This window comes from Ctenopharyngodon idella, chromosome 14 (genome assembly GCF_019924925.1).
Source record: "Ctenopharyngodon idella isolate HZGC_01 chromosome 14, HZGC01, whole genome shotgun sequence".
Lineage (NCBI taxonomy): Eukaryota > Metazoa > Chordata > Actinopteri > Cypriniformes > Xenocyprididae > Ctenopharyngodon > Ctenopharyngodon idella.
This window is the reverse complement of record NC_067233.1, coordinates 11,944,652-11,956,857: the sequence shown is the minus strand read 5'-3', so window position 1 is coordinate 11,956,857 and position 12,206 is coordinate 11,944,652. Positions and strand designations below refer to the sequence as shown.

Genomic DNA, 12,206 nt, shown 5'->3' with positions numbered 1-12,206 from the left:
GAGAGATGAGGAAAGATAAGAGGCTCTATTTTAACAATCTAAGCGCATGGTCTAAAGCACACGGCGCAAGCGCACTTAGGGCGTGTCCAAATCCACTTTTGCTAGTTGCTGGTCGGCACGCCAGGCGCATGGTCTAAAATGGTTGTCCCTGTTCTCCTAATGAGTAATCGGTGTGTTTTGGGCGTAACGTGCAATAAACCAATCAGAGTCTCATCTCCCTTTCCCTTTAAAAGCACGAGGTTAAAGCGTGAGAGCAGACCATCTACGGGACAAGCCGGATTCCACCAAAGCATTTTATCTTTATGCACACAATAATAATCTTTTACATTGTAATCCTTTTATTTTTAATATTTGCCGTGTTTAAAGACAGTATAATTTAAATATTTGTTTAATAGCATCTTTTTATGAATGAAGGCCAGTGTCACTGATACTAATAAAGGTACTGATGTCTCTATGAAATAGATTTTTTTAAAACATTAATTATTGACATTCAACATTACAGTATAACTGAAAGCTATCAATTTCAACATTTATTTGGCTTTTTAATTACATTTTTAAATTAAGTACACCTAAAACAATCTTCACATAAACCCATTATGTAATAAACGGCATATTTACCTGTGGCATTCCTACCTGTCTAGCAGGTAGGAAATATACAGAAAGTGAATAAAGTTATCAAACACTACAGTCTTCACTGCATAAAATCTGACGCATCTAGTTTTCTAAACTCTTTAAGGTCTTTTAAGATGTTATTTAACTCATTTAAGCCTGCTCTTATGAGGATACTCGTCAAAACATGCATTTTGGCATAATTCTGTGTGTTATTGTTTGTTCAAGCATGAAAGAGACCGTTATTTGGTATGAAAGGAATTAACACCTGCTACCTACAACATGTAAACGGTGCCTAAAACATTCAAAAGTTGTGTGCTCTTTTAGGCATGACACTGCCTTTGGATGTCTATGTACCATAATATTTCATGAGTTCAACTTTGTTACCCAACGCAGCACTCGTCGCTGTCACTTTTTACCCAGCCGTCCGACCACTGTGGAGGAGGGGCGGGACAAATTCTACACCAACCAAACATCCTACTTGTACAACGACTAAACAACAATGGAGAAGTTAATATTGATGGTTACTGCATTTTTATATTCAGTAATATTCCTCAAAATGAGATACTAGTAGCACTTTACTGTCTTGGATATCATATCAACCAAAGCGTATCAGCTGGAAAAACGCTGCTCCTCCAAAGCACCCTAGCTGGCTGTTTTCCGAAGAGCACCAGGCATTTTTTCAGCTGGCTAAAAAGTCTTTGGTGGACACGTTAATTGAATATTTATTGCTAGGCATATGACCTATTAGTCTCTTTTGCATTTTCTATAAACGTTAAAAGTAACATTGAATAAAAAATTAACACGATAACGTACGTACTTTATTTGCACTTTAGTAACATCAAAATAGGCAGTATAACTGATTATTAAATATTATGATTTAAAATGTACTTTAAAGTAAAACTTCTTCACCCGGTTTCACAAACAAGGGTTAAGCCAAGTCCCAGACTAATATGCATGTTTTAACTGTTTTAACTGAAAGTTGTTGTTTTTGTCATTGTTTTGTCTCAAGATGCACACCAGTAATGATTTTTTTTTTTCTCTAAGGCACATTTATAAAAGGTACTTAAATGTCCTAATTGAACTAAGGCATAATTCTGGCTTAATCTAAGCCCTGTCTGTGAAACCAGGCCTAAATTTGGCAGTATTACAACTGTACTATCTCCGAACTGCAGAAACACAGTCATGAAAGTGTACTCTCTTCAAATACACTGAAGTGTATTATTCAATATTATATTAGCTGCAAGGGCAGTTTTTTGAAAAAGATACTTAATAAGATTTAATGTGTATTCAACTTAATTAAGCATGCTTATTATCCACAAGGGCTATCTTAAATGCTTAGACAAAAAATAAATTAAAAAGCAACTAAAAAGTTGATTTGAGCAACTTAGATGAACAACAACCTAGTTTTAAACTTTAGCTTTTATATTGCTGGCAAAGTGTGTGAGAGGTAAAATGTCACAGAGAAAACTAGGTTTGATAGCCTAATTGACACCCTTAACATGAGCTCTACGCTTTGATATGTATCAGTGATATAGGTCGTCTGAGGTCATACAGCGCCTGAGGCACAGTGCAGATCACAGGGTGAGAAAACAAACTCACCATCATCTTCTCAAACAAGTCAACGATCTCTTTCTCTGACAGGTTCATGGAGCGCTCGTCGAAGAAAGGCTGGGGCACAGGCAGCTCGGTCTGGGTGGAGATGGGGTCTGTGGGGTGCTGGATAAGAGGCTTCTCCTTCTTCGTGCCTTGCTTTCGAAAACTGGTGATTCTGTCACGCTGGAGAGACAAATAACTAAGTAAATAATTTGTGCATATCAGAACAAATAAACAGCACATATACCTAACAGCGGAAATGCCTTCTGAATAACTTTTATGACCATGTGAAATCCCCTCAGTGCGGTTTTCTGTCCTCTGTTGAATGTATTTCCTATTTAAATAGGAAGTTTAGGAGAGGCATATTAATGGGTACTAGGCTTTAACTATGCTGGGGTCCGTTTCCCGAAAGCATCGTTAGCCAACTATGGTCGTAAGTCCCATTGAACTCTATTGGTAGCGACGGAACTTGCGACCATAGTTCGCTTTGGGAAACGCACCCCTGGTTGGTTGTAGGTGAAGAACATTGTCATTTGACAGCATTTGACAGCAAGTGCAACAGTCACCATTATTGTTGTTCAGTTTTCCCTAGAGGAGATCATGTAAATATGAAATGCATATAGGTACACTACTGTTCAAAAATGTGGGGTCTTTTTTTATATAAAGAAATAATAATTCAGAAAGAATGCATTAAATTGATTAAAAGTGACAGTAAAGACATTTTTGTAAAGTATTTTTATTTCAAAGTAATTTTGTTCTTTTCAACTTTCTATTAAATCAAAAAATCCTGAAAAAAAGTATCATGGTTTCCACAACTGTTTTCAACATTGGAGGAGGGGGAGGAGGAGGAGGAGGAGGAGAAGGAGAAAGAGAAGTAGGAAAAGGAGAATTTCCTCAGCACCAAAGCTTTGCAATAACAGGAATAAATTGCATTTAGAATGTATTAAAATAGGAAACAGTTAATTTAAATTGTAATATTAAACAATACAGTTTTTACTGTATTTTTTATTCAATTATTTTTTCAACATTTGAGAGTACACTAGCAAATAAATGGCCTTAAAGCTAATAACCAGACTAAAAACCACAAAACTCCTCCTTTTGATTTCATGGGGGTCTTTTTAAGTTAATACAAAATTATTTGGTTACTTATTAGAAAGTTTTAAAATAAGGTTTGAAGTTCAAGGCTTCACATTTGACTCACCTGCTCTCGTTACTTCACCTTTCCAAGCTGTACATTTAAAAGCACAGGGCTGATACTACCTGTGTCATCTTTCCACTTGTTCATGTTCACTTTACATTCATAATGAATACAGAGACAATGTCACACACAGCATTCTGAACTACATTAGACAGCAAGACGTGACTATGACGTGTTTTAGGTTTCTATCTAATTAGAAAGAGATGCGAGCGGCTTCTGCCAGCGTTCCAGTCATGGGTTACTGGCTCAGAGAGAGTGAAATCAAACCATGCACCAGTCACTGTTAGTCTGTCATTGAAAACACAGAGGGAACATGCATATATGGATGAAATAAAAAACGAATGAAATAAAAGAATCAAACACACTCTGTTGTAAAATGCAAGTGTTCAAGGAGAGACCAAAGTCAAACTGAAGACAAGGTCTGGCAACTTATCATGAATGATTGCATCAAGTTGCCATGTGTCTGCTTGAACTCCAGCTTGCTGACCTGGAGTGAACTTTAGACTGATTGATAATGACAGACCTGATGACAGGGTGATAAAAAAAAACAGTTTTGCTTTGCCTTTTGTCTTTGATCTCTCTCTGTCGATCACTTCACTTTAACAATGCCGAGTCGTGGTGAAGATGAGAAAAAGAACAAAAACATAAGAGAAAAAGAAAGACACACAAAATAAAAGAAACAGACACCTTACCATGTCATCAGCCAATGTTTTTATGTGTATGTTCTGTTGAAGGGAAGGGACAACAAGTGAGGGCAAATGAAAACACTGCTGTGTCTTTGTGCAAGGGAGAACCCATAACCACATGCAATAAATGACAGATTTATGCAAAAACAACTTATGAGATCATAAGCAAACAACCAACTGCAGCATGGGGAGTCAAACCCGCTGCTGCTATAAATCTGCATGAGTAACTTAAATAATTTAAACAGACATAAACTAAACTCTGTTACATGTATTGGAGTCCTTTCATTTACATCATAAACAAGTATTTGTTTACATGACAGCAGGACTAATGAAGATGAATTCTTTTAAATATATCGCTTCACATCAACCGGCTTTCAAAAGTAAAAGAGCAGAAATAACGCTTTAATGAGCAAGACTAACTATAAACAGACACATTCTGCCCTGTGTCACAGCAGAGACAATACAAGAAATGGAGACGGACCGCTCGGAGAAAAATGATTAGAGGAAATAGCAAAAGCTTGCCAAGGATCTTTGGTCCTAGTCGCTCTTCTTTTAGCTCCATGCGTTCTTTCCTCAAGATGAACAATCTGACTAATAGAATGACTGAATACATTTGGGTCGATGATAAATAAAGCCTCAAAAAAGTTCTTTTTTAATCTTTTCAAAATTAACAGAATGCATATTTTTGAGTTTAAACAAGTTTTAATTGTTAATTAACATTTCAAAGTGTTTAAATTCTTTTTTTTTGTCAGGTGGTACAACCAAATATTTGAAAATATATATATTCCTAATTTTATTTATAATGAAATCTTAGCAAAGTAACCTTTACAACATCTACAATGCCACATTATTATTTTGTGGTTGTGTATTTTATTAATATTAATTTATGATTATTGCATTCTAGTGGCCAGGTATTTAGTATCTTTTACATCCGATTTTCCCTTTAAAAGACTTAAAATTAATCATACAACTTTACCAGTAAATGCATACAATACATTAACTACTCACAATCTGGTTTTCAGCCATTTGTTCACTTTGGCCTATTATTTGTTGATTTAAATCAAGAATTTATGGTTAATAATGGTTGCACCTCCTGATGAATATCAGTTGTGCTACCTGACAACATTAATAATGACGGAATATGCTGAATAGTAGATTTTTTTTTTTTCAATTATATATAAAAATAAAATAAAAATATGAGTGTTTTAGTCAACAGTCTCTATTGAAGTAAAAGTAGTAAATTTATCAAAAACAGAATAAATCACATGATATCACATTCAGAACGTAGAAACTGGAATAGACTTCAGTGCAATAGATTGGTTAGATTCACTGTAATCGATCATGATTGAATTATCACGTCATCTCATTGACCCATTTACACAAATTTACATCAATCCAAATATTTAATACGATTGCAGATTCCAAAATAATGTTTGCTTGCACCCTAAACACTAATATATGATTAAAATCTGTAAAATATATAAATATAAAAACCTTAAAAACATGTATATTAAAAAAAAAAAAAAAAAAAAAATAGATTTACATTGGACTGTCAGATAAAGTGACCCGTGTCAGCTGAGCTGACTAAAGAAGTTAAGACAATTCAGCATGGCATCCCAGTGCATTACTGTCATATTTGGTTTTCTGACATACTGGCAGTATGCCATTTTGTTGCTTTTATTTTATTTATTTAAAAAAAAATAGCTATTGTTTTAAAAAGCTTTTCATTTGAGCTATGAGATGGATTACTAAGATGCATGTAGGCTAAATATAGTTAGTGATATAGTTAGTGAGCCCTGCTGAAAAGATTGACTTTCCAAACTAAAGATCGACCAGCTTTTACCAACCAGCTAAACCAGAATATTCTTCTTGCTGTTCATTATCAAAACAATTCTAAGCAGCATTTCGCTAATTCTTTTATAATCACTATGCATGCAGGATTTAATATTATCTGAAGGACTACATGGAATATTGGTACTTAAATTCATTCGTCACACTGCAAGACCATTAAAAACAAACTAGAGAAGGCACAAAGGTGATTAAATTCAGAGATGGATGACCAGTCACACCACATAAAATATACCCTTTCTCTTATACGCTCCTGTAAATTTTAACCTCACATATTGATGTTGATAAAATGAAAATAATGTCATTTATTACTCACCCTCGTGTCGTTCTACACCCGTATTTCATCAGAAATATCTTAATTTGTGTCCTGAAGATGAACGAAGGTCTTACGGGTGTAGAACGACATGAGGGTGAGTAATAAATGACATCATTTTCATTTTTGGGTGAACAAACCCTTTAAAAAACAAAAATGTTTATGGGATAGTTCAGCCAAATGAAAATTCTTACTCACCCTTATGTCATTCAAAACCTGTACAATTTTACAACTTTTTCTTCTTCAGACACAAAATATTATATTTTGGAGAACCTATCATTTTTGTGAAAATACACAGACAATTTTCCCAAATATATTTTTGTGTTCCACAGAAGGGTAAGTAAATGATGACAATTTTCCTTTTTGTGTGAACTATCCCTTTATTGCCTCAACTGCTTATTAATGTTTATTCACTTAGATATACATTGATTCATTTAGAAAAGAACGAGCTAGTGCAGAGTTTTCTTTAAAACATTAAAAAGAAAATAGTACTGCGGCTTTTCTGGTAAAGATGGTGGACCAAAGTAGTCTTGCTGGTTGAGCTAATCAATCAAGTTGACAGTGACACCAAAACATTGCCATCCCACGCTGGTTATCAGCATCCAAAATTCAACACGTGCTGGTCTATGCAGCAGGGAGTGCTAAATCTCACCGTGAGTTCTGCTCTTCATGAAGCAACCCATTAGATACATTTTTAAACCTGATCATTCAGACTGTATTGACCTCAAAAACACACAAAAAACAAAACACTTCTCCTCCTTGCCTTCACTCACTGCCTAACAGATGTGCTTTATCTTTTTGGCTACAGCAGGGATAGCCGTTTATGAGATGGAGCACGGAGGGGGAGAGATGGGTCTCCATATGCCATGCAGAGCAAGATGAGTGTTAACGAGCAGAGCTCTGCGGAGAAGCTGCCATAAAGCAGAACTTCCCGCAGGTTTCCTAGCTCTACTGTTAATCTCTCAGCCCCCCGGTCCTGCGTTTACACAGCCATTATAGCACTGCCCCAGGGCTGCAGGCTGCACACGGCTTTTGCAACAGTTGGGATGCGATGGAAGGTTTGATCTGGAGGTGTGTCAAGGGAGTGGATCATCTATTAAAATACACTAACCTTTATTAACAAAGAATGTTTAGTGCCTTAAAAGGGTCATAAAGAGGTCGGTTTAAAGCCCAAACCAAACTTGTCAGCAAAGACTTTCATGGAAAGATATTGTTAAAATAATAATGACTGTACAGGGATTATTGTATTACAGATCCAACTGCCTGAAGTGGCTTCATAGTGTAAGGCCCTGTATAACACGGATGTGCATTTGTTATTGAAAGTAATTAAAATCTTCAAATCTAATTAAAAACCATTTAACAACTTTGCATAATTGTGTTTTGACTCTAGGGCTGGTCATTAATATTGCAGCTCGACAACACATCAGACAGTCAACAGGGCCAAATATTGCATTATGATTTAACGACACTCCTTCAGGGCAACAGAACTTTATTAAATTCTTTATCAAAATAAAGCTTTATTCATTACAGAAAACTCCCAAACCCCCACAATAGCGTAATTAATGCAGCCCCCAGCACCTACATAAACAGCGACATAAATTGCAGTTGCACAGGCCTAAGTAGTTCTGTAATGTGTTGACCTAAGTAAACTCTTAAGTTAGCTAATTGGAAACACTTGAGAGAAGAAAACACCCTCGTTTTGGTTAGAGAGCCCTAAATATATGGATTACTTGACAGTAGAAGTGCAAATGGTGCTATTATGTGTTCCTCCACTAGGTGGCACACACAAATCAAAACATAGAGTTGGTCAATCAATGTTTTACAAAAGCCATTAAAGGCATTGAACGGCCTTAGAAACATGTCCAAAATTTTTGAAAGGAGAAAGTAGCTTCTAGCTGACACCATCTGCTTTGTTGGCCATTCTTACATTGGGAAAACAACCAGAGAGGACGAGGATAGCAACAAAAATCTGTTGCAAATGCTTTCTGGGAAATCAGGTTATTTTAATTGGTCTTAATTGTAGTCAAACAATGGATCGCTTGAACCTAACAGCTCTTGGCAACTTGCAGTCACTTCGTCTCGAGAATGGAGCATTCAGCGGCCAACAACTCCTCTCCTTCACACTGTTCACACGGGGATGTTTTAATTAAACAGAGCTGGAAAGAGAGTGTCAAGCCCTCTAATAGACATTCACAAATATCAGGATAGATTTCACACAGCTAGAATGAGATATTAAAAATAATGGCTTACTAACTGGTCATAAACCTTGGTGATGCAGATAATCCTGCAGTACAGTAAAGCCCAGAAAATTCTAGATTAAATATCAGCACTGTTCTTGTACTATGGAGTGCTCAAAAAAGCTTTGACCACTACCCTACTAGAATCAACACTGATTGTTGGTTGTATTTGCCCAGAGAGTGAGACTACAGGCCAACAGGATGCCAAACAATAGACTGATGGGAAGATAGACAATGGTAATAGTACAAAGGGGTGGTTATGGTACATGCCAAATGAATAAATCACTTATAAAGACAAAGGATCAGCAACACGGCACAAATTATGTTGAATCATTTTGTAAATAAATGCAAAATGATTTAAAGATTGATGACAATTTAATAAACATAACATACAAACTTGTGCCAAAACTACACCATTCAACCTGGTGAAAGGACTGTGCATCCATCCCTGACAAGATCATTTAATTAATTTCAAATTAAATATGCCATCTGACTATTATAAATGATAAATTTAATTATTTACTGAACATCAAATTGCTGTTGCCACTAAGAAACACCACCTTACCTGTAGTGTGTACAATATATCGCCATCACATGAGTTATCAGCTGATAGTTTTTAAATTTGTATAATTCCATATTAGACATATATTAGCAAATCTCAAAATAATTATCCATTGTTTATACTGTAAATTACAATGTTGTGATGCCTACATTCACTTGTAGCTTTTGATTTTAGCTTTGTTCCAGAACGTTTTATTTTTCATTTATTTTAATAATATGAATATGTATAAATTGTAAAAATAATATTATACAATTTATAAATATTGTATATACAACATTGGTCATTTATCAATTATCAGTCATAATAATTATCGGCTTATTGGTGCTTATTGGTGCAAATAATAATACATTTCTACCTGTCTGTATAATACACAAGCTTACTACTTCAGCTTGAAAAAATGAGTTTTCAAGTCAAAGCTTTTATTCATTAATTTACATTAGATGCACAACCAAGGCTGATGTGTACTAATGTGTAATATTCCTGTACTGAGAGCTCACTTGAGTGAAAATGGCCACGGAAAACAACTATAATTAAATCTGCCTTGCTTTAAACATTGACATTAACATGCCGAAATGCACATTCAGCTGTGATGTTATCTGCAACTCATATTAGCCAATATCAAACTGACAAACAGCCATCAATTTTCCATGGGAAAACAGCACAACACATAGTTTGTAGAAGCTGGCGCTACAACAGCCCTGCTGGGGAGTCTGGGATGATGCCAGATATGCCTGTTTGCCATCTCTGCAGAGATACTGCAGCAGGCCTCATATATCAATGTATGTGACTGTAAAGTACATCATCATTTTTGCAATGAGGCAAAGTGGGAACATTCAGCAGAAGGGGTGGCCGACTCTTTTGACTTCATTTTCAATCCATGGCTTATCTGAGTGTAGCCAGATAAGGCAGGGCCTGCAGATGTAATCTGTCTAATAATATACAAGACTTAAGCTCTTTCCGGTGTTTGGCTTTCTGTGGTTCTCCCCCAAACAGAGAGGGAGCCTGTGTCAACTCTTTCACTTCAGGAGAAGGAACAGTGATGTCAACGGTGGTGAACCACATGTAAAACGGTGGAGATACATGTAAAATAATGTGCACTCAGCCACTCCCAAAAGTTACTTTCACTTTTCGGTCTCCTCCCTGTTTTCCCTCAACCCTGTCCATGTCTTTTTCTATACTGCTGCTCATCTCAGGCTTTACAATTCACTTCACCATTGCATGTAGTCTGGTTATACAAATCGGGGGGGGGGGGGGGATTAGAAATCCCCTCTGTATAGATTAGAAAACAATCTATAAGAACAGAAAGTCATCAAAACCAATATCCACTGAGTTTCTATGCATAATATAAAATCATGCATTCATAGTCAAGATAAGCAGTTAGCTCTAGATTCTCTAAAAAAAAAAAAAAACACTCATGTTCAGTCAAAAGTTTGGATGCACTTGGACTGAATTTGTTTCTCAAGATCTGAGAAACCTTTTGATATGAAAGTTTAAAAGAATATTTCACCCAAAAATGAAAAGTCTGTCGGTATATACCCTCAGGTCACTCCAAACTATGCATTTTTTTTTTTTTTTTTTTTCCAAACTAAGGAGCATAAAGAAAAAAGTAGAACTTTTTGAAGGAATCTTTATACTTTGTACAACAATAGTTCATAGCCACATCTGAGACCTGACAAACTCCATAACGGACAAAAAACAAAAAGTACCATGCATTATACATGTAACTAGATTTATCTTATGAACAGTGATGTCAATGTCAGAGGAAGATGCTACCAAAACACCAAGCCTCAGACTCTTTTGGCTTGCTCTCTGAGGGGCTTAGTTTGCATATCTAGACAAAAGCTGACTATGAAGAAGCTAAAATATAATTTTTGGTCACTACATAATATCCATACTTTCATTTTAATATTTGTATTATTTCATTGATTTAATGGCTTTACTACAATTCTAGAATGTTGAAAATAGAATGGAGTGTGTTCAAACTTCTGACGTGTATTTATTTTCACTAGAATAGGGATTCCCTAATTTTTTTGTCAGCTGAATCCCTCATCTAAAATATTTACTTGAAGTACCCCCCAGAGATTTTATGCTGGTAAACATAAAATAGTGTTGTAGTTTGATTTTGCATTTTAAAATAATTTATTTACATTAAATTTGACATTTTTAAAGTAATTATTAGCTTTTTCAACTCACAAACCCCAGTTCGCTCATGAACCCCAGTTTAAGGAAACCCTGAACTCTGACATTAATCATGGCTTGCGAGATACAGTACACTAGACTTTGTCCTGGATATCCCTGAATTCAAGACAAAAAGATTGCAATTTCTAGTAACTGATGTCAACGCAGTTTAACGGGTTTCATCATTGCAGATAATGTAATTGTTTCTGGTGTGCCTTGTGGCTTGAGCTTAGTTTTAATTTAGAAATGTGCAGATTGACTAAAGCTGAATAGACTCTAGAGATGAATGATAACTTTGCTACTGAAACAAAGACTTTATTATGTGCCGAGCTGTCCTCTCACCACATCACACGGCCAACCAAGGTCACGCTTTTTGTGTCACAAGAACTTGTCAACAATTTTTGTGCAAATCACTAACTATTGCATAGTTTGTAGTACAATGAACCTTTTAAACCAAGCAACAAATCTCATGAGAGACTCTACTGACAATGTAACCTCAAACATACACATTTATTAAAAAAAAAAAAAAAAAAAAAAACCCACTGTTCCTTTGGGAAGTCCACACAATAAAAATAAAACCTACCATTAACCTAGGGCAAGTGCAGTTTGATGAACGCACAAATAATTATACATGTGGGAGGAAGGTAATCATATTCAGTGTTAATATAATTACCATTAAATGAACAATAATCCTTTTAGTCTACATTAAATTCTTGACACAAAACAGCAAGTTAAACTGAGGTATTTGATCTTTCCTCTTGACCAAGAAGAGTGAGCTTGAGTTCAGTTTGCTAATGGACTGATCAGAGTTTCAAGATGTAGTCCTTAACCTCAAAAAAATGATGCTTCATCTCTTCCTTCGGAATTCACACACACACACACACACACACACACACACACACGTCTTGTGCTATTTCACAATTTAAAGCCAAAATTAAACAGTCCTCACAACCCATTTTAATTCCATAAACTGATTTCC

At 35.6% G+C, this 12,206-nt stretch overlaps 1 protein-coding gene across 8 annotated transcripts in view; it reads right to left on the bottom strand.

The window, feature by feature from the left end:
- The window catches only part of diaph2 (diaphanous-related formin 2), a 427,538-nt gene that overhangs the window by 402,459 nt on the left and 12,873 nt on the right, over positions 1–12,206 (bottom strand). For 7 of the 8 annotated variants that reach the window (XM_051860865.1, XM_051860870.1, XM_051860871.1 and 4 more), the window contains exons 3-4: positions 4,096–4,128; positions 2,212–2,388 (exon numbers count right to left, since the gene is read on the bottom strand). In XM_051860865.1, the coding sequence (XP_051716825.1) occupies positions 2,212–2,388; positions 4,096–4,128 (210 nt within the window). The remainder of the gene's footprint in view (positions 1–2,211; positions 2,389–4,095; positions 4,129–12,206) is intronic. The other variant, XM_051860869.1, reaches the window with a different exon arrangement.